Here is a 24,159-nt window from a genome sequence, read left to right on the forward strand (position 1 = left end):
CACAACCACTAAAAACACTACCCTGAGACACACCCCACCCCGTCAACCACCCTAGCGAAACCAAGAAAAATGGGAAAAGCAGCGAAGAAAGCGTGCGACCGCAAGCGGCAGGTCCACTTCTCCCGTGAGGAACTCACCGTGCTAACAGAGACCCTCCAGGAGAATGCTGCCGTCGTCTTCAGCACGCAAATGACCAGGACGGCACTTGCAAACAAGAAGGCCATATGGGCTCTGGTGGCACAGCGGGTAAGTGCGGTGGGGACCGCACCCCGCACCCCACAGCAATGCCGCAAGCGATGGGACGACCTGCGGATACGCGTCCGCAGCATACTCTCTGCCAACCGCAACATTGCCACAGCCACCGGGGGAGGTCCTGAATCACCCATCAAGTTGACCCCCTGGGAAGAAATCTGTGCCTCCACCATCGGAATGGAGAGCATTGAGGGAGTCGGAGGGATGGAGAAAGGAGTGCAGACATCCGAAGATTCAGGTAGGTGGGCCAGATAAAACAATCCACACAGTCCATCCATGTGAAGTACCATGCGTCCACATAGTGCAACAGAAACACATGTCCAGGAGAACGTCCACACACATCGGCCTGATAGCGCACGTTAAAAACCACAATAAATACATAAATAATTAAAAACCCCTAAAACACGCACTACACGTGCAGCAGGCACACCCTAACTGCAGGCTGCCAAACAACTGCACCCTCACTCCACACACAAATCAAAGCACCTCCAAGGCCCCGACCCAAATCACCCTCAGGTACCACCCCAAAGCATGTGATACTATGCCATTCCAATTCCCACAGACCCATCAATGACCCTCGCTCTCCTTTACTCCACCACAGGGTCCGATCCAAACGACGAGCAACAGGACACCCCTACCAGCACACCTGCAAAGAGGGCCAAGACCAACGGCCAGAGACCCTCCACCTCAGCTGCACGCATCAAGACACGGCAGCAGCACAAATCAGGTGGCAGCACACAGGAGGGAACATCAACAGGCACCCCAGCAGCCAGCATGCCCACAACACCACCACCACAGGTCCCCCCAATGGATGCCACAGAAGGCACTGCCTCTGGTGGCAGCAGCACCATAGGTGACACCCATTGATGGCAGCATGCTCGGACACAGAAAACGGGGATGCCGAAGTCAGATCCATCCATGACCTGTCCCAATCCCCCTGTCTGTCCCATCCCGTACAACATGAGGATACCACGCAGGGGCACCCACAAGACGACGACTGGCCATCCCCCCCAAGCCCTGTGGGAAGGCAACATGAGGTCAACAGCCCCTCTGCGACACCCCCGCAAATGGACATGGCCCAGCAGAGGCAACAGTCCCTCGACCAGTTGATCGAACAACAGCAGCAACTGGCCACACTCCTCAAGGACCATGCCGATGAATGTGGGGGCACCAAGGCAGACATAGAAACATCAACTGAGACACTTAGGGCAGAAATGGAGAGAGGCACAGAGACGCTTAGGTCACAAATTGAGAGAAGCACCGAGAGCCTGAGGGGGGAACTGCATGCGACGTCCAAAGACGTATGTGCCGAACTTGCCGCAGTGCGCCGTGTGCTCACTGAGCTCTCGCAAACCCTTAGGGACATGCATGGACGTGATCAGGCAGACACATCATCCGTTGCAAGTTCCGTCCAGGGCAGCCCCCAACGTAGATCTGGGAGGACCCGGCGCTCCACAGGCAGGGGTGCCCCTGATACCCGCAGAGGGGGCATGCAATTGCGACAGCCCACTGACAATGAGCATCTTTGAACACTGGTGTTCGGGGGGGAGGTAGGAGGGTGGAGGGGGTGTGTTGGGCTCACTTGGGTGGCGGGTCGATAGGGTGTACAACATGATATCACATATGCCATAAACAGTGCACGATCAACCAATGAGATGTGTGGACATTGATCTTTGTGTACTAGGCCATCATAGGCGTACAGTCCATTTCGTGCATGTTCCAGACACACACAGTGCCACGTGTCCCGTGTCCATGTATCAGCCACCAGGCATGAGTGCTAGAAGCATACATCAATGAGATGCTGACGAATGTCACGGGCCTCCGGTGCCTCGCAGACTCCTTGAGGTGCTGCCACATCCCCACCCTCATCATGACCATCATCCGGTGCTTGCAGTTCTGCGTCAGGGGGCATGGGCACATTTCTACGTACGCACATGTTGTGGAGCATGACACATGCCATCACCATCTTTGCAACCTTCTCATGGCGGTACAGGAGTGCCCCGCCAGACCTGCTGAGGCAGCGGAAACGGCCCTTCAGTAGGCCGAATGCCTGCTCAATGACTACACGGGTACGTGAGTGGGCATGGTTGTAGTCCTCCTCAGGCTGGTCCCGTGGGTTCCGGACTGGTGTGAGGAGCCATCTCTTCAGTGGATATCCAGCATCACCTGTATGTGGACGAGAAACGTAGGATGTGGGATGCCATTGATACGTACGCACACCCCCCCCCCTTCCTGCCAGTACATTGCCAAATCACATACCCCACATCATCATGCATGCAATGAGACTCACCGAGTAGCCAGGATCTGTTCCCTGCGTGTCGCTCCATGTAGCGTGGTATGGTAGAGTTCCTCAAGACCATGGAATCATGGGTTGATCCAGGGAATCGGGCACAACAATGCGTAAAGATCCTGTTGGAGTCACACACCATTTGTACATTCAGGGAATGAAATTGTTTTTGGTTGCGGTACTGGGCCTCCATGGCATGTGGCACGACCAATTCAACATGGGTGCAGTCGATGGCACCAATGCAACCCGGTATGCCGGCAAGTGCATGGAATCCCACTTTTGTGTTGGTTATTTCCTGCTCCGAGCGTGGTAGGGAGATGTAGTCGTCTGCGTGCTGCAGGAGGGCATCGAGCACTTGGAATAGTGTCCGTGAGAACAGTGGCTGAGAAATGCCATGCAACTGTCCGACTGTGTGCTGGTAGGTGCCTGTGGCCAGGAAGTGGAGTACAGACACCACCTTCAGTAGGGGTGGGATTGCGGTTGGGCTATCTATCATGCTGACTAGGTCAGCCTGTGTCATGTCCACAATGGCGGCTATGGTGTCCCGGTCCAGACGGTAGAGGGTGTGGATCTGCTCATCAGTGAGGTTGAACGGATGTGCTCGGAGGCGTGGGATTGCGGGCTGCCTGCGTGGTGGTAGTGGCTGTGCTGCTGGGCCTTGCTGGCCCTGCCTTGGCCTCCTCCTCCTCCTGCGTCTCCTCCGTGCGGCTGGTTGTAGTTGTTGTTCGTCTTCTTCTTGGAGTCGGAGCACTTGCAGTGCTATCAGGTCCCCCAGGGCCAACATCGTGAGTCCTGCCGGTAGCATTTCGCTGTGGTTGTGGGAGGAGACTGGCTGTGCAATTTATGTGTTTTCAGGCTGTATGGCCTCCACCTGTGGTGATTGATTCCACCTGTGCAAACTGCTCTCCCCTTTGGCCGAGCACGTCCCGCGCACAACGCTGCAATTCGGGGAATGGTATCTTGCTATTGCAATCATGTATTTGTACCCGATGGGCGTGTAAGATTGGTTGATATGTTCATTCTGCTGTGGTCCCATTGTTTCCCATACTATCTGTGCAGTCGGGAACGGACTTGTGAAGGGTCAGTGGAACGTAGTACTCGAGTAACGGTGGGCCCTCATGCATCACTGTACCGAGTTGCAACGACGGGCGGGGCGTCCCATTTGTGGGTGAAGGCAGTTGCCATTTTCACACACAGCCGCACTCGATGGAATAATTAGTGATTTCAAACGGCCACAGATGCCTTTTCGACGTGATGTTGCAAATGAGGAATTCGAAGGGCGGCGCTTTCGGTTTCCAGCTAGCGGCGAGGAGATGCCCACAGGTCTGACTGCAAATATAACGTTCTATTGTTCTATGTCCTTGAGACAGGGCCCATGGCGAGGGAGCAATGATTGATATGAATAGTTTGGGATGCGCAATAGCTACGTGGGCGATGAGGCCGGCCATTCCCAAATACATGTTACTTCACAACACTGGATTTACGGGCTGGGGCACTGTGGATTTAGCAGGCTGCATTACGCACAGACTCAATGGACGTTTCTAATGTCATGTGAGTAATTATTCAGGCGTTTTGATCCCGGGATGAGGGAATGATGAATGGATGCATGGGCAGGTGATTTGATGCAGAGTTTGCCATGTACAGGGCTTCTTGGGATCTATCCGCCTCCCCTACGCTATGTGATGCAGGGCTGCCATAGTGGGACCATCGTCTATCTGGCCTTGTTGAGCCCTCCCTGTCTCGACGCGCCCTCAGACACTTGTGTCCATGCACGTTAACATTCCCATCTGATGGATTCTGTTTTGGCAGACGCATGCACAGGTACACTCGTTCGTGATGCTGTTTACACCTAGGTATAGATGGTTATGAGTCGCAAGTGGCTTTGGGGTGGTGATGATCCTTTGGAGTGGGCTAGCATGCATATGGCTGTGGATTTCGTGTGCTCATTGAAGTGAGTTGTTCGAATGTAGTTCTGATGGCCATTCTGTTCTTGTTCTTTTCTTTTGGTTGACAGGTATCTCCTCCCCTTTTGCCACTGCCATCTGTATGCCACTCCTGCAGATGGATTTTACACCCGACACCTGCTGCTTCGTGTTAATCGGTGGAGCAGCATTACGATCTTATGGGACGATCGCCAGTGGCCCACATGCCCTTACGCAGTACTGGTGGCTCGGAGCAACATTTCGGCCTTTCAGCTGGACTAGTGCCTCCCCATTGGGACGGCCCTGCGGTTGTGTGCGCTTCCTTTTTGCCTTTTCGTACGTGATTGTGGCTCTGTGTACCATGATGGGACAGGGCGTCACACAAGTAGTGGCTGGTCATTTCTTGCGGATGCAGCCCACAATGGTGAAATGTGTTTTGGAGTTCATGGCCTGATGGCTGTATGGGCTTGGTGATTTTGTTGTGCATTAAATTTCTATTCTGATTTGGCCCGTGTAGCGTTTTTCTTTGCAAGTGATGTGGCATGTGCCTATATGTGGGGCGATGTATTGTGAGGAGATCTGCATTGGGTTCCTGCTTCGGGGTTTAGTTGCGTGGTACTGTGCTGGGCGCGTTTGCCTACTGAGCCCGTGAGGTCAGGGATGGGGGCTGCCTATATGACAGTTTGGATGTTGTCATGCTCAGGGGCGGGGGATTGGGTTTTGTGTGACAGATGGCGGTCAGCCAGGTGGACTGGTGGAATGATGTGATTTTCGGAATGTTGCTGGTCACAGGTGCCTGTGTTTGCGTGCGTTTCTTGGTGGGGGACTGTGGTCATGTCCATTGGGATGGCTTCTGTATTCGTGCCATCTGTGACCTGCAGCTCCCATTGGCCCCTCTTGTGTTGCTTTTGTTCGTTGGCATGCATGGGTGCTTTGTACATTTCACTGGTTGCATTGTGACTTCATTGCACCTACAGGGAGTTGTACTTTGTGGGCAGGGAGCGGTGTACAGGCACTCAGTGGGGCCGTTTACGGTTGATTCGCGATGCCGTACTTCTCGCCATGGCGGAATGGTCCATTCCGCCATGCCTGATGGCGTTAGGTACATGTCCGCTAGGGTCGGAATTGGCGTACCGTTGCACCATGGTGGTGTTTGCGGTTTGGCATGGCGCGCGCGCGCGTGCTTAGTGCAGTTAGCGTTGGCGTTCACTACGGTGTCGCTAATGGCTTCGTACTTTGCGGTGACGGGTCATAGTCGCACCGAGCGCTATTCGATGGCGGTATTGCATTTCCGCCATCGTTTTCCCCTTTCCGCCAGGGTCGTAATGAGGGCCAATGTTACAGTAATAGTCATCTCTGCCAAATCCATTATTATTTTCCAGAAATGTAATGCACAGTCTTATCCAACAATGACTAGACCGCATTCTTACCGCATTCTCAAACAGCCCTCAGTGCTTTGAGGCCCTAGCATTGGAATGTAGATGCTATACAATATGTAATATAACGTAGCATAGCTTATCAGAATTCCCATAGGCTTGATCTAATTGATCAATTGAAAATCAAAACATGCTAACATGCATGAGATGTGTTTAATCCTACATCTCCGGCATGCTGACTTATGGGAAACAAATCATATTCAGAATGGTGTACCATTTTTCCATATCTAAGAGTCCCTTCTTACTCCTTCCTTTGAGGAACGAAACTCACACTGGCTCAAATCAATGGTATACTATGTCAGCTCAATCTTCTGTTTCACCTTGCTGGCAGGGGTCCACCTAGGAGAGAAGCAGACCCCAAAAGCTCTAAGCAATTTGGAGAAGAAACGAGTAAACTAGAAAGGATGTTTGTTAAACTAATGTCCACAGCCAATATAACGCGATGACTGTGATTTGCTATCAATTACAGTACAGGATTACTTTCTTTGAAAACCCTAAAGGAGCAATCTGATTACATATGAAAAACAGAGGGAGATTATGGAAATCTGTGTTCCATCTTTGTTTTCCTACGAATAAACCTAACTGGGCATTGACGTTGGTCATGTGTGTTGCAACGAAGCTGGTCATATTAAGCCAGTTGGCATTAACCTCAGAACAGTAGAAACTACCTTAGCCACTCCATTTATGTCCTAATATCAACAACTGCAACACAGAGCTCTGTTACATTTATATTGGTGAACTGTCTAGGGCAGGAGCCTGCAACCTTTGGCTCTCCAGATGTTTTGAAATACACATCCCATCAGCTCTAGCCAGTATAGTCAATGGTGAGGGAGCATTGGAGTTGTAGTCCATAGCATCAGGAGAGCCAAAAGTTGGAGAACGCTGGACTCTAGGGTGACCAGAAGACTCCACATCCGGGGCACTATTGGGACACCACTTTTCCGGTCCTGAGCTTTGTTTTTTTACCATGCATTGCTATCAGGTGCTTAAGACCATTTTATTCAATTGTATCTTATCATGTCTACAAATACAGGGATGGGTCTCATTGGTTAGAGAAATGCAGCAGTTGGAAAAGTCACTTCTTTAGTGATATGGAGCCACCTGGCCACCCTACACTGGTCACACCTTTGCCCGAAAGACCTATGGCAGTCTGTGAATTGTGTATATGGAATATTGATTGTTTGGCTATTACTGCCAATTAGTAGTCATTTGATAATCCATTAATAATGAGAATGAGGTCCTATCCGCTAATTATTGCTTGTAGTTTGTAAAACTGTCATTTCGGTGAATTGCTAATGACAACCAATGTTAAACAGGTCATACTAAGCAAAGTGTAATATGTTTTTTTTTCATGTCATACATGGCAACACACATTAATTTGTTCATTTCGAACTGGACTAAGATGTCTCTGTGTTTCTTTCCTCTCAGGGATATTTGCGTTTTTCCAGGTCACCGAGGTTGTCTCAGGTAACTTCCTAGGTTTGTGATTAACTGTCTGAACTGCACCACACCACGCATGACATTACATGGGCTACACTTGAAAGTGAACATACTCTCCGAAACATGCCTTTTGGCCACAGACATGTACACATGGGTTTTGCTGGGAGCACCCTTCTTGGTAAACTCCCTGGATAATCGCTCCCTTTCTGGAAGGGATAAGGGCATGCATGCCCACGCCCGTGCGTGCGTGCGTGTGTGTGTACAAAATGCAGTGGTGTTCTGAGATCAATGGTAAGGTGCTCATATAACATTCACTCCACCCACATATCTATACTTATGGCCAGACCCGCGCTGGAACATCACCGTAACCCATTCCAATCTAGCCACCCCAGCCGCGCATGATCCTGGTATCGGGTCATTCCAACCTAAGCACCCAGTGGAGCATTATCCTGGTATCGGCCATTCTGATCTAGCCACCCCAGTGGAGCATTATCCTGGTATCGGGTCATTCCAACCTAAGCACCCAGTGGAGCATTATCCTGGTATCGGCCATTCTGATCTAGCCACCCCAGTGGAGCATTATCCTGGTATCGGGTCATTCCAACCTAAGCACCCAGTGGAGCATTATCCTGGTATCGGCCATTTTGATCTAGCCACCCCAGTGGAGCATTATCCTGGTACCGGGTCATTCCAACCTAAGCACCCAGTGGAGCATTATCCTGGTATCGGCCATTCTGATCTAGCCACCCCAGTGGAGCATTATCCTGGTATCGGGTCATTCCAACCTAAGCACCCAGTGGAGCATTATCCTGGTATCGGCCATTCTGATCTAGCCACCCCAGTGGAGCATTATCCTGGTATCGGGTCATTCCAACCTAAGCACCCAGTGGAGCATTATCCTGGTATCGGCCATTCTGATCTAGCCACCCCAGTGGAGCATTATCCTGGTATCGGGTCATTCCAACCTAAGCACCCAGTGGAGCATTATCCTGGTATCGGCCATTCTGATCTAGCCACCCCAGTGGAGCATTATCCTGGTATCGGGTCATTCCAACCTAAGCACCCAGTGGAGCATTATCCTGGTATCGGCCATTCTGATCTAGCCACCCCAGTGGAGCATTATCCTGGTATCGGGTCATTCCAACCTAAGCACCCAGTGGAGCATTATCCTGGTATCGGCCATTCTGATCTAGCCACCCCAGTGGAGCATTATCCTGGTATCGGGCCATTCCAACCTAAGCACCCAGTGGAGCATTATCCTGGTATCGGGCCATTCCGATCTAGCCACCCCAGTGGAGCATTATCCTGGTATCGGGTCATTCCAACCTAAGCACCCAGTGGAGCATTATCCTGGTATCGGCCATTCTGATCTAGCCACCCCAGTGGAGCATTATCCTGGTATCCGGTCATTCCAACCTAAGCACCCAGTGGAGCATTATCCTGGTATCGGCCATTCTGATCTAGCCACCCCAGTGGAGCATTATCCTGGTATCGGGTCATTCCAACCTAAGCACCCAGTGGAGCATTATCCTGGTATCGGCCATTCTGATCTAGCCACCCCAGTGGAGCATTATCCTGGTATCGGGTCATTCCAACCTAAGCACCCAGTGGAGCATTATTCTGGTATCAGCCATTCTGATCTAGCCACCCCCGTGGAGCATTATCCTGGTATCGGCCATTCTTATCTAGCCACCCCAGTGGAGCATTATCCTGGTATCGGGTCATTCCAACCTAAGCACCCAGTGGAGCATTATCCTGGTATCGGCCATTCTGATCTAGCCACCCCAGTGGAGCATTATCCTGGTATCGGGTCATTCCAACCTAAGCACCCAGTGGAGCATTATCCTGGTATCAGCAATTCTGATCTAGCCACCCCAGTGGAGCATTATCCTGGTATGGGGTCATTCCAACCTAAGCACCCAGTGGAGCATTATTCTGGTATCAGCCATTCTGATCTAGCCACCCCGGTGGAGCATTATCCTGGTATCGGCCATTCTGATCTAGCCACCCCAGTGGGGCATGATCCTGGCATCAGGTCATTCCAATCTAGCCACCGCAGTGGAGCATTATCCTGGTATCGGGCCATTCCAATCTAGCCACCGCAGTGGAGCATTATCCTGGTATCGGGCCATTCCAATCTAGCCACCCCAGTGGAGCATGATCCTGGCATCAGGTCATTCCAATCTAGCCACCCCAGTGGAGCATTATCCTGGTATCGGGTCATTCCAACCTAAGCACCCAGTGGAGCATTATCCTGGTATCGGGTCATTCCAATCTAGCCACCCAGTGGAGCATTATCCTGGTATCGGGCCATTCCAAGCTATGGTGCTCTAAAATAAAACATATGTGGAGCCTTTAGTTGCTGCATCGTTGCTCGCTGATTTGCACAATGCTGTAGTAAGTGGACAAACACGTAAAGTGCCTTTCCCATGTTGCCCCCACCTTAATGGGTTACTCCAAAGCACCGACTGCAGGTTTTAGCACTGACTTCTTCGGGGTGAGACACAGCACCAATTCTATGCTTGGGATTTACACTGGAAGCATGAGACCAAAGCATATCTGCTGTGTATTATAACATGTCTGACACACTTTCATAATTGACATTGGCCTATGTGTGTGTGTGTGCAGTTGAAGTTCTTACATGTGTGTATCCTTGTGCATTGAAACGTTACATCTGGCCCATAAAGCCCTGTGTTGTGTCTGAATTTTAAAGGTACATCTGTATTTCCTGTGCAGAAAAACGTTACATCTGGCCAACCAGCCATGTATTTTCTTGTGCTCTTGAAAAGTTACTTCACCCATAAGGCCTTGTATTTCTGTGAGACTTATAAGGCACATCAGTATTTCCTGTGCAGTTAAAAGTTACATGTGGACCATAGGACCTTGTATTTTTCTGTGCGTTTAAAAGTTACATGAGTATGTATTTCGCACCTGAATGGTACACCTAGCCCCCAAATACCAGTACCCTTCGCACTTCTAAAGTCGCATCCAGGAGATAAGGCCTTGTCCTCTCATGTAATTGTTCTACACACATTGTCATCCTATAGAGCCACACATGGCACCTCTTCTTCATAACGCTGCTAGTCATGATATTCGAACCAAGAAACCAGTGAGAGTGTCCAGGTGCTAATCTCATGAATAGCAGGTATATTTTCACCCTTGCTAATTGACTAAGCATAACCAAAACTCAGCACACGCTAAAATAACAAAACTAGCCCATTCCATAATTACCAGAGGGTACCCTAGAAGTGCTCACTCTAACCCTTCCTACTTTTAAGATAGCCGCTCATCAGTACACTCTTAATGTGGATACTATCCGCCATTATGTCCTTAAACATTGCAACTACATGTCTGTCCCATGCTCTATGGTCTCAGAGAATGGAAGAAAGCATTTTTTTAAAAAAAAGTATTGCCTTCAAGCTAACCCACTTACCTTACACAAACTGCCACAGGGTTCAGAATAATAAGGTATGGTGCATAGACATTGTCCTCTTCACCAACCACAACCAAAAAAGTGATGGGTGGAAGGTTTTGAATCAATCTGAACCACTGGCGTTGCTCTGGGCAACCTTCCACACCACCGTTTTTTAGCCTGTCTGCGCCATTGCAAAATGGGTTTAGCCATATGCAAATCATTCTGGTACTGCAACCAAAGGTAGCAGACCAGCCCGAACTGCTAGGCCAGGTCCCCTCTGCACTGTAACACAAGCAACCCCAGACATGTTTCAGCCTTGTTGGGCCTCCTCACTGAGGTGCTGCTTGGTTCCCTATGGTGCAGCCAGCCAGGCACCCATGTCTCTGGGCCTGCTGGGCCTAGAGATTAAGCTACTCCTCACTGATGAGGCCCAACAAGGCCAAAACATGTTGGGGATGCTTGTGGTCTCGGGCAGAAAGTATGTGACCAAGCAGTTTGGGCTGGACTGCCCCTTTTGTGGTGGGACCAAGCCTGATTTGCATATGGTCTTTGCCTTTTGTAATGGCTTGGCAGGTGAAGAGCGATGGTCTGGAGGGTTGCCCAGAGCAATGCCAGAGGTTAGGATTAATTCCAAACCTTCCAGCCGTCACCTCTCTTGTTTTGCTCTTCACCAACCACATCAGAGATTGGGAGATGACCCTAAACACCTTTTTTAACCAAAATGTCAAATATGCCTGACCTGTGAATAGGCGATTTGCTCCCACCTGTTTGCTCCTATGGTTGCTTCTAGATCAGTTGCTGCCAAATCGCTCCCCTCTCCTACCCTGTTGTTAGCTCCCATCTCCCTTCTATTGATCCCTGATCTGCCTCCACTGACATGTAATACCCTATATGATTTTTGAAGTTCTCTGTTGCTAGATCCGTGATCAATAAATACCTTAATAATGATAGCAATAACAATAATTAAAAGGTTGGAAACATCTATAAATGCCGGTTCAGGTGTAGAGGAGGTCCCAGACATGGTCTGCACCCCTGCCCCTCATTTCGAGGTACCAGGAGAGTACTCACCGAGGTATGTGACGTATGAGGAACAAATGAACCAGTAAAGAGCTGCACTGGGACTCTGACCAGTGTACATCAGAAGATCCATACCTGTTGAAGCACCCATAACCAGACAACCCTGGGCAGCACGGTACCCTATCAGACAGCCGTACCAGTCGCTGAGACGAAACGAAGAGTACCTACAGACAGTCCATGAAGAGACCCAAAGAGCTTTAATGGAAGGCCAGTGGAAATGACATAAGAGCCTGAACAGCCTCGCGAATGAACACAAACGGCTATCGAAGATAACACGCCAGTGCGAGCAGTTGTGAAAATAGATGTAATTGATGCAGGAAAGAGACAATGTTAAAATGTGAGGAAACGTTGCTACGAGACAAGATGGAAGCAACCAACCAGTTAAACGTGTGTAAATAGGCTTGGAACGCAAGAAGCTAAAGAAAACAATACTGCTTGCAATGCTTAGTAGAAGATTAGAGCGGCAAGCGCCAACCATATATCTACCTCAATAAGGCACATTATACAAGTGCGACTCCATTTTGTTAAAGCAGAAATATACCCAGGCAGCCAGAGGCCTAACAGGCCAAGTTTCGTAACCCAGCCAGAGCCAAGAGAAGCAGCGGAATCGAAACTCAACAAAGAGCGGCTCATGCCTAGGAAATCAAGGTCAACCAGAGAAAGGGAGGAGAGCGTCAGCTAACAAGACTCAAACTTCAGAGCACACCAGCCTGCCCCATGAAGGTCAAGATAAGGGGGGCCCATGCAGGTGGCGAGGCCGAAACAGAATTAAATACACTAAAAGCTGGAAACTGAAGCAAATTCCTGGTGAACTAACACGTGACCAGCCAGGCGCGAAGAGGTACCACCGCCTGATGTCATCCAGGACCCGAGGATGCCATAACCTTTCCTGATAAGAGTCTACAGTTTCGAGGCCATACCCAGCCAACTAATTGACACATAGGCCTAAAATACTGATTGATGGAATGGAGGCAAGGTGCAACTTGGGACACCAGGCACCTGGGTGTCCATTCTGCATGCTGCTAATTAAAATGGGGATTTATGTCTAGGGGTGTAACCTGCCCAATCACAATGGACCAAGTTATCTAGAGTCCTATATATCGTAGAACCAATGAGACGTCGTACTTGTAATGACGTCTATCACGTGTGATGTAGTGGGATAGGGCGTAGACGCCCACCCGATAAGAATTATCCAATCTGCAGGCTCTATTATCATATACAGATATAGCACCTATACTTAAGTTACCTTTCCTAACCAATTATATTGCATGTCAAGTTTTTGTATAATTAGACGTCAATGATGACGAATATTTCCTATAAGAATTGCTGTTCGACTGAAGTTCGAGGAAGTCGGAGCGAGACAGGTGATCACAACGATGCCGATTCCCAACTGCTTCCCTTTTTGATGTACTTGTCATTAAACAGACTTCCCTTTGCCAAATTACCTCATTATTGAGTCTTGTTGGAGTAAGTGAATCCTGCACCCCCTTTCCTCACATGGTGCAGCCATCTTGTCTTACAGGTTCTAGAGGGTGAGCGCTGACCTATGGGCCTGTCAGTGAATTTCTCTCCTCTTGAACACAGGGCGGGACACTAAAATAACCCCAAACAAAAATAACAAACTCACTATCAATATCTATAAAGTGAAACCATAATTTCTCGGACAAAAATGTCTAAATGCAAGCGCCCCTTGCCATCATTCTACCAAATATCATTAAATCCTTAAAGGATAGTGCTAAATTCAAATGCGCACTTGACCCACTAAACAGCCTACTAAACAACCCATTGACGACTAACTGAGACAATCAACCACCTTCAACAATCCACAACAGTTTCAGGAGACCTCCAACCAGGAAGAATGATAGTAAAAATGTGAATCAAAGCAACAGCTCACGGTCCCATAGTGATCGGGAAAGCGGACCCCCTTTCCTGAGCTAATATTAGCGAATCCGTTGCTTTAGAGAGAAAACACCCATCTAATCCAAAAATGCAGAGGAATCTATATCAGAATTCAGTACAATCAACTGCAGATTGTCCACGAAAAAGGCTAGCATCTGTAAGTGTATGGAAAAGTTCAATTTAGACTTACTAGAAATTCCGGAAACATGGTTCGTGAAAACTTCATACAAACATTCCACATCCATTCTACCTCACCACAAATAGGACTTAAAATAGAATTAGCCCATTTTCCGTTCAATATACAGAGAGATGCTTAGAGTAACCATGATTGACACTGAACTCATCGTTTTAACAAAATCGGTTTGCAAATGCTACATCAACGATAGAAACTCAGCAAGTATCATTGTGGTATACTGCCCACCAGGTCCCAACACATCCTTTCACAGGATTTTGGCAGTATTCAAACTATTACTACTATTCAATCATCAGCATGGGAGATGAAGACCTCTGGGTCAACCAGCCGGGTAACGCAAACACTATCTATTTACCTGGACCACAAACATCTTAGGGTTTTGCCCCTCAGTAGACAAACCCACTCACACATAGGGATGCACCCTCCACAACATCTACTCCTTTGGAATATTTGAAATCAGACAACTCATGTAGATCTTTCCTGATTAGACCACCAAATAATGATGAACCAATAGAATGTTCCAAACCAATCGACACAAAACCAAGCTAAAAAGTAGAACCCAAAATATCAATACCCAATCATACAAATGGAATCAAAAACAATTTCAACAAAAACCTTTCCCATCCCAAGAACCATCTAGCTACACTGAACAATCCCTCCTCCTTGTTAGACAATCCAAAAATAAAAAATAGGTTTTATGGGGGACTACCCTACTTAAAAAGGATAGGGCACAATGAAGAATGTACATGGAGAAAATTCAAATCTTCTTAGGACAAGATGACCTGTAATATTCATAATAGGTGCTATCACAGAACCACTGAAATAATTTTTTTCCCACTAAAACAGCATTTCAAATGCCTAGCACAAAACTAGTGTACTTCAGATTTTCAACAGCTAACATCCCTCGTCAAATCAGCAACCAACCCAAACTTCCAGATGAAATGGCGAATTTACTAGCAACGGCCTTCCCGGATATAATCGCTGCAATCTAAAGCATCATCAACCTTGAAAAGGGATCAAATAACCTAACCACACCTGCTCCCGGCCAACCCCCTACCTTTCAGGGGTTTAACCCAATCACACAGAAGGACCTTGTCAAAACCACTAGGAAATTAAATGCCACTGCCGAGCAATGCAAACCATGCCCAGGCACGCTAACCAAGAATCACATGGTCACTCTAGACAAATCAGTGACAGAATACTGTAATGCCTTACAGTAGTATGTACCCACCCTCAGTTAAAACGGTTGCTAATTTCCTCTGTTAAAAAAAACTGCTGACCAATTTTCCTGAAAATGTTGACCAATCTGCATGATCCAAGGCTAAAAATATGGAAAGAATAACAACCATTGAACTCACTTGCCACAGCAAACACAGCAACCTTATTACATGAAATACAATCAGGTTTCTGCCCATTTAGGTACACCAAGACTATTGGTCATAAAAGAAGACATTCTGAAATTGCTTGACAATAATATACAAACAGGCCTCCTTCTCCTGAACTTACTGGGTGCACATGGCATTGTAAACCACAACAAGTGAACACTAAGAGTAAAAACCCAAATCAAATCTACTCTTCCCTGAAAGCGTACGTGGTGGTGAATGGTGGATACTCGCTGTGTGTTCATCTTGGTGGAGGGACGAGGCAGGGTTGCCTGCTTTCTCTGGCTCTATTCATACTCTTACTGGAGCCACTGACCCATAGACTGAGGCAGGACCCTCGGTGGAGGGTGTTGAGGTGGGAGGGTCGATTTACAAACTGGATTTGTGCGCGGATGACATGCTCCTGCACGTGGTGACCCAGCTGACCTCTGTGCCTACTGTAGTTAATCTGATTGAAGAATATGGTTGCATGGCAGGGTTCAAAATAAATATGGGCAAATCAATCTTTTTCCCCTTGAACAAAAGCAGGGACAGAGATGTGGGGCATCTCTCATCCCTAGGCATGAAAGTGTGCTTGGGGATACTGCCTTTCCTGGGTATTAGCGTCACAAGAGATCTTGCAGGTCTGTACGTAGCGACCTTCCCAGCCCTGATGACCGGACTGCAGAAAAAACTAGAGAAATGGAATAAGCTTACCATCTCCTGGATGGGACGGTTGAACACGATTATAATGGTGGCTCTCCCCAAGATCCTTTACCTGTTCCAGATGCTCCCAATTCAGATCCCTGACTCCTATTTTAAAGTAAGCAAGGGTACTCTCTAGCAATTTCTCTGGCAGGGGAAGAAACACAGGGTTTCTAGCAAGGCCAGAGTCTTTCCAAGTACAGGGGGGGAGGGATCTCCCAGACATACCACTGTACTCTAAGGCCACTCAGCTTAGGATTCTGATTCCGCACCTCGGACGACAGGACGACTTACAATGAGTGGGTCTGGACAGTCACCATTTACTGCCAGCGATGGTAGGGGAATGGGTGTGGGTTTCGTAGTTTGAAGTTAACATGTAGGATAAGGGTACACCCCATTCAGCTAACCATATGGAGCATTTGGCGACAAGGAGCGGGATTGGGTGGCATTACAACGTGGCCGTCGCCATTGGGACATCTCTGGGTTCCAGGGGTCAGGGACGCCATTCCGAATCCGGAAACGTTCCAAACATGGTTGGAAGTAGGAATCATAAAGCGTTGGACAAATGTGGTGAGACGGCAGGTTCAATACAATATTGGAGTTGGAAGTACAAATTACATGTCATTAAACTGTTGCACAGGTGGCAATACGACCTGGTCAGGCTCTCTAGAATGTTCCAAAGTGTGATCCCTATGTGCTGGCATGAGTGTGGATCGAGGGCTGATTACTGGCATATGTGGTGGGGATGTGAAGTAGTCCAGTCTTATTGGGATGAGCTCCTAATGTGGATTAGGGACCTGGATGGGATCATGAGAGGGAAAACACAGATGTTGATACTGAAGAACACGAGGGGGAACATATGCGGTTGCCGAAAAAGGTCCATGGCCTACTTCTTGCAGGGAGGGCGTGCCTGGCTGCATGCTGGAAAATAGAGTTGACGCCTGGAAAGAAAGAATGGATCAGCACAGCCCGAAACATATATCTTATGGAATGCTTACCGGTGGCAAACCATGGTGACTCTGGCTCTGTTAAAATAGAATGGTCAGATTTTTGTGCCAAATACATTCAACAGGGATGAAGAGGACTTGCACGTCTTTTTCTGAAAGGGAGTACGACACCCTGAGTAATTCAGATATGGTACCATACACAATTGTAATTGACAATTGTCCATGAGAACAATGATCCCTCAAGAAAGGTGGACAACGAGGGTGAAAATGAACGAGCCATTCGTCTGTTATGTTGATAAGGGGGGGGGATTAGAAGTGAGGGTATGGGGGGTGTAGGTTGAATGACACAGGGCGTGGAGAGTTTTTGTTGTACTGTTGCTGATCCGTGTTAAACGATTCCCAATGTAGTAGATGTAAGCTGTGTTTTTCTTCAAAATGTAATAAAGCTGAAAAATAAAACAGGATTTATGGAACAACCCTGGACTGGATTAACAATCGACTACAAGTCTGTACCTCGAGTGCCAAAAAGAATAATTTAAAAACTTCCAATTTCATCCATGATTTGTGGGGTTCTTCAAGGATCCATCCTATCCCTGTGGTTATTTAAAGTATATGTTAAGCCTTTGGCAGACATTAATAACCCTTCTACTAAATCATTTAAACTATATGCAGATGTGTCACAGGTCCTCTTGCACTTAGAATATGAAAACACCAACCTACATATTCTTGAACTCCTCCAGAAAATCCAGGACTGGACCATACATAGATTGCTGTTCTCAATGCATCGAAGATCTTGATCATCTTCTTCAGTGTACCTCTCCCCTCTTTACTATCGTTCAAATGTCCACCCCTCATGGCACCATTACCAAACCCCTTAGACCCAGCAAAAAACCTAACAATATTTGACGCAAAATGTAACCACTCCTCCTCTCACAACTCAAATTACTTGAATAGCCTCTATACGGAGTTAAACAAAATCAGCCGCAATGAATCCAAAAAAGGACTGAGGTTTGTGATGGGTCCAAAGCCTAGGGATCCTATCGCACCAGGCTTGAAAAAGCCCTCATTTGGCTCCCTGTTGAGAACTGACTGCTACGCAAAGTCATCCGACTCATTACTAGATTGTTGGAAACTTGCAGATCAAAACATCTAAACTCTAACGTAAGCAAATACACCCATAGGCGAGTGTTGAGGTCCACACAGAACAATGATCCAATACTGCCCATGACCAAGAGAGTGATGCATGGAGGAAGATCTCCTGCAGTCTTAAGACCCTAAACACTGGAGCAACCTTCTCCACCTAACAAACAACAGAACAACCCCAAGGGATTGAAAAGAAATCTGAAATACTGCCACACTGCCTGTAAACTGTAAAGAGAAATCCCTACTCCCTCAGCACCCTCATCCCTTACCTCTAAAATGAATAGCACTTTTCAGCATCAAGCCCGACGATTGCCATTTCTGTTAACCGGAGGCCATCCCGTGTTGGGCCTTAGAAAGGATATATTATCTGTACCTATTCTGTTTCACCATGTGGCTTTATGGAACACCAACAGGAAATACAATATTATGGTGCAGTGATTGCATGGGAACCAAAATTGCGCAATGTTAAGAGAGCTATTGGACAGCTGGTTAAGATGAGTCATTGCTAACAGTATACATGTCTTCCTTTGTTTATTCATCGTGTTATATTAGCAACAAATGTGAACACATTGTAAAAGTAGGAGGGTGCAGCTACAAGGCGCAACTGGTGCTTTTCAGAGAATACACGCTGTGTGCTGAAATTCCTGTGAGCACTTGCCAGTAGCACCTATGCTGTTGGCAGCCTGGGGATATTGTGAGCTAGTAGTTTAGCTAAAAGAAGCAGTCGAGCAATTTTGCGCAGGTATACAGTTCAACACATTGGGTGAATAAAAAAGGGTGTTTGGTGTTGGAAGCAGAGCTGAGAGAACATAAAGCTGAGCGGCGAGTGGCAGTCCTGCAGGTTACTGTGCAAGCAGAGTCTGTCCTCCCTGCCTCTCATTGTTGGAGGAGGAGCTTTTCCCCTAATCTACCTACAAGAACCTCCGCGGGACGCGGAGCCGACGTGTAGTGGCGGCGGGTGGCAGTCCTGCAGGTTACTGTGCAAGCAGAGTCCGTCCTCCCTGCCTCTCATTGTTGGAGGAGGAGCTTTTCACCTAATCTACCTATAAGAACCTCCGCGGGACGCGGAGCGGACGCGGAGTGGCGGCAAGTGGCAGTCCTGCAGGTTACTGTGCAAGCAGAGTCTGTCCTCCCTGCCTCTCATTGTTGGAGGAGGAGCTTTTCACCTAATCTACCTATAAGAACCTCCGCGGGACGCGGAGCGGACGCGGAGTGGCGGCGAGTGGCTGTCCTGCAGGTTACTGTGCAATCAGAGTCTGTCCTCCCTGCATCTCATTGTTGGAGGAGGAGCTTTTCACCTAATCTACCTACAAGAACCTCCGCGGGACAAGGAGCAGACGCGGAGTGGCGGGCGAGTGGCAATCCTGCAGGTTACTGCGCAAGCAGAGTCTGTCCTCCCTGCATCTCATTGTTGGAGGAGGAGCTTTTCACCTAATCTACTTACAAGAACCTCCGTGGGACGCGGAGTGGCGGCGAGTGGCAGTCCTGCAGGTTACTGTGCAAGCAGAGTCTGTCCTCCCTGCCTCTCATTGTTGGAGGAGGAGCTTTTCACCTAATCTACCTACAAGAACCTCAGCGGGACGCGGAGCGGACGCGGAGCGGACGCGGAGTGGCAGCGAGTGGCAGTCATGCAGTCATGGCTGTCGTGGCTTCGGGAGTTGCGTTCGCCACCAACTCCCCCCAATTGAGGAAAAGCGCAGGTTCCGCAGTACACGTCCCAACTGGGACTCCGATGAACAGCTGCCTTTGGATTTGCCAAACATCAAAAGAATTGTAGGCGTGAAAAGCCCAAAAGGGAAACGAGGAAGACCCACTAAGCATGATATGCTTAAATCCCCAAATGACATTTTAACTGAAATTCCCCTTAATTCTCCACCGGCAACTGTCTTGACCTCGGCCGAGGCCGAAAACGAGTTAAGGAAGAGTTTCGAATCTCCTTTAAGAATAACGACGAACTTGTGCATTTCAAATATGGAAATGCCAACAACAACCATGACGAACTTGGGAAACTCCCACCCTTTGTCCCGCTTACCTGGCGCTCCCCGAGGGGGGACCGGGTTGGCGTAGTCTGGTGGTGTGGTTCCGGTTTGGCTGGTTCGGCCGGCGGAGGCCCTGGTCCGCCGGAGATTTCGGGAAGTGCTGTGCACACGACACCGGCCGCCGTCGCGGGGGACGGCGGGGGTCGGCCGCTGGAGGGCGATGCGGTGGAAGCGGGGGAGGGGCGGGTAGTGGAGGACCCGTCCCCCCTGGTTGCCGTGCAGGCACAGATCCATGCCTGCATGGGAGTCGAGCAGACGGAGCTGCCGGAGGTGTGCCCGGTCCTGCCCGGGGGCGGGGAGGAGTCGGGCCAGTCGAGAGAGGCGGGCCAAGGAGTCGGTGTGGACGCTGGACCTCCGAGATCAGTAACTCCAACTGAAACTGACTCGGCGGCCCCATGTAATGTAAAGAAAAGACCAAGGACGTCCGTCCCCGCACCACAGAGCAGAGTAAACATTTTTCGAGGAAAGAAACACCTCATAAGAAAGGGACGACCATTGACAAATCAGATCCTCAAAGAAAGTACTGGCAGAGAGACTGAAGCCTTGAACATGAAAAAGGGGAAAGAGAACGAAAAACCCCCCTCTCAGCCGTCTTTAATGAGCTTCTTCAAAGGCATTAGTGTCGGCCGCTTCTCCCCTAACGTTGAAATAACTGATTTGGAAATATTGGAAGCCATCAAAGATTATCCGCCCTTATCAAAACATAGGAGGTTGGAACGACAAGCGGCATTTGATCCGCCATCAACTTCTCAAAGCTCGCTAGCCCTGGAAGCTTTGCCAAAAGAGTCAATCAACTTGGGGACAAAGGAGCAACAGATCTCCTCGAACACGAAGAAATTGCAGGACAGAAGGAATATAGTCCCGCCCACACAAGAGCAGTAAAGTGAAACATCGCCCTTTGCGGCAGAGAAAACGCAAAACATGGAACAAGTTTGTGAATCCCAAAAAGAGCCCAAAACATTAGCAACAGCTCTAAATGCGACAGAGACCGGAGACAAACTGATGAGGATGTCCCCTCCACAGCGATAACGAAACAACCTCCAGATCCTGCTCTTAAAATCATTGATCCCAGTTTAATAGCTGGGCAAGCATCCAACAGCTCCCTACCTACCAGACCACCCAGTAGGAAATGGGCGCCATTAAACCTGTTGGAAAAGGGGACGGCTGGAGCAATTGCAAGAGAGACTACCGGGTTCTCTCCCATACTTGACTCTTCATCCATAATGGTCCCAACCACATGTCGCCCAGGGCATATAAGATGCGAAGGTCTGGAAGAAGGACCAGTTGGCATGCATCAGCGACCCCTACATAGAGGCCTCTCACTTGATAATTCTTTGAACAATCTGCAACAAAAACCATCGAGTACGACAAACTCTCTCTTTCTTACACCAAGGAAGATTCCCGCCCAGGGCTTAGCCCCAGCGAAGGAGACCCCGACGAAAAAGCCCGACATGTCTACCATCATGTCAGCCATCACAATTGCACTACTCCTTTCATAAAACTCTACGAGTCCATGAATGATACCTTAAAGGACCACACGTCACTGCAGGCCACGATACTTACAAAATTGACGTATTTGGAAGGATATGTAATGGCCCAGACCGACCGGCAAAAACTGCTTGAAGAAAATCTTCACTGCAATTTACCTACTCGGTCTTCAGCCGCATTACAACTTTTATTGAATGATGGTTGCCCGGCAGACAAATTAGTAAATGATAAGTCCCTTGAACAAATGTCACAAATTGATCTAACTACCTCAAGTCATCGAACTTTATCTTGTAAGACAAAGACTTCATTAACAGCAAAAAAATTTGTAACAGCAGCAGAAAATTGTAGAAGCACGGAAGTTCTTCTAATTATAGACGAAAACAACATTCCACAATCTGCCACTACGGACCAGCCATTTAAAATCTTTACAAAAAAGACTCCTGACCTAGCAAAAGCATCACTAACAGAGAGGAAATCCCATGGAACAAAAAAAACTCAAGTTCCCACAACGGGCACAAAGAAGAAACTGTCTGATCCTCAGCTACTAAGATTGGGACCGCAAGAAAGCAATTCTCCCAAGCAGCTCTCAGGTAAAGCCCAAGATCCAGTTACACACTCACCGAAGGCAGTGGATGAATTTATGGGAAACAAAAGCCTAATGAACTTATCTCAACACTTAGAAGATCCTGGACGGCTGGCCCTTTTAGGCGAGCCTTATCTCTCACCAGTTCGAAAAGTGACTTTTGGAGTTTCCCCCGATAGCCCAACATCGACTTCTTTCATCAACAACAGGGTCCAAAGCCCCGAAGTTTTCTTGACGCTTGAAGAACGTCGTAAAAAAACTTTAAGAACAGAGGCGGCTGAAAAATAAGGAGTTAGAACAAAGAATAAGCATTGCAACGCCCAACAGTCCCCAGAAAAAAGACAACGATCGTCTATGCTGGAAAGTCCAACGAAGAAAGCTCGATGGTCAAATTATAGTACTGAATCGCCTAGACATTCATCGAAGCAACGAAAAAAGACAAGAAATTCACATTCTAATTCACATACGCAAAAGTCCTATGCTCCAGACCATCGATACCACTCGCAGACAGATAAATATCATAAAGACCAAAAACTAAAAACGGAATGGCGATGGCAATTAAAGCTGGAACAAATCAAAGGAAACTTTGATGACATAATTCTGAATAGGAGATCAGTGCTAACTTTGCTCCACCATCTTCGCAGCTTGAGAGTAATAACAACTGATGACCTGAAGATTGTGGACCCTAGCCATAAAAAGGGCAGAGCACAAACTTACCTCTACATCTCATCGGAAACGATAAAAAATCTTTTGATTAAAGAAGCCGACGAGTTGCTCCGATTTTCCAAATCAGAGAACGTGGAACGGCAAACCTCTGAGTTCCTACGACCTCGGCATAGACAGCATGAACTGCCAACAACCTCAAAGAGCCACATGATAAAAAGTGAAAAGTCTTGTTTAAAAACAAATAAGACAACTACGCAACGATTGGCCGAAACGGTGCCACTTCCTTCTGGTTTGGGGAAAACTATTAGACAAGAAGTGCAACATGGTTCCAGGGACGAAAAGTTAAAGCCAAAACCTACATCGGTTTCGAGTCTCTGGGCCTGGCTGCCAAAAGCTCTTATAGCAAAAAAATCCTCATAGCAACAAAGGCCCCCTCTAGATGTCAGCGAGGAGCGGCAATTACCTACTGTAACTAACTTAAGACTTGGCTCATGGAACACCAGAGGCTTCCACCACCTAACTGTTTCAGGAGACGTAAATTTGGGCGATTTTGACATCCTGTGTCTACAAGAAACATGGCTCACCAAACCACCGAGACTAGACGGTTATGAAATAACTCTAGCCCCGGCGAAAAAGAGCATCAAGGGCCGCCCATCATCTGGTCTATTGACGGCAATTCGTATAGGCCATGGATTAAAGCTGAAAAAAATACTAACGGAAAACCAGTCTTTACTAACTGTGCTCCTAATATGGACACATAAGGTAGCCACTGACGACGAAACGCATACATTGCCGGTGGCAATCATAAACACCTACTGGAATCCGGCCAAAACAGAAGCTGGAATTTACATGAAGGAAATGGAAGCGGCCATTGATGAAATTCTGGCTATTTATCAAATATCTTACCTGTTAATCTGCGGAGATTTAAATTCAACTACTCCCTCGCAAAAACTTAAAAGAAACCGTACGCCAGTGGATCAGAGAGGAAGGTTATGGCAGAATTTAATGAACTCTAGAGAATTACACAATCTCGAGCTGGTCTTCCCTAATTCAGATCGCACCGCAACATGGTCAAATGGAATGATGGAATCAACTATTGATCATATATTTACTTCGAGAGCCTTTTTGGATCTGATTTCAACCTTCGAGGTAATTAAAACAAAATCCAGCGATCATAACTTGTTGACAGTTACTTGGAAAACCTTGACCGATCCTGTGGAGATCTTGGATTTTCAATTGGAAGCAAATAGGCAAGGAAACAGACTCCGTCTCTCAGCAGAAAACATCAAGGAGTTGACGGATAATT

At 47.9% G+C, this 24,159-nt stretch overlaps 1 protein-coding gene across 1 annotated transcript in view; it reads left to right on the forward strand.

The window, feature by feature from the left end:
* KCNH4 (potassium voltage-gated channel subfamily H member 4) overlaps positions 1-24,159 on the forward strand; it is a 976,843-nt gene that overhangs the window by 867,819 nt on the left and 84,865 nt on the right. The window contains exon 12 of the mRNA XM_069634470.1: positions 7,326-7,364. Within this exon, the coding sequence (XP_069490571.1) occupies positions 7,326-7,364 (39 nt within the window). The remainder of the gene's footprint in view (positions 1-7,325; positions 7,365-24,159) is intronic.

Source organism: Ambystoma mexicanum, chromosome 13, assembly GCF_040938575.1.
Source record: "Ambystoma mexicanum isolate Mex_15411 chromosome 13, UKY_AmexF1_1, whole genome shotgun sequence".
Classification (NCBI taxonomy): domain Eukaryota; kingdom Metazoa; phylum Chordata; class Amphibia; order Caudata; family Ambystomatidae; genus Ambystoma; species Ambystoma mexicanum.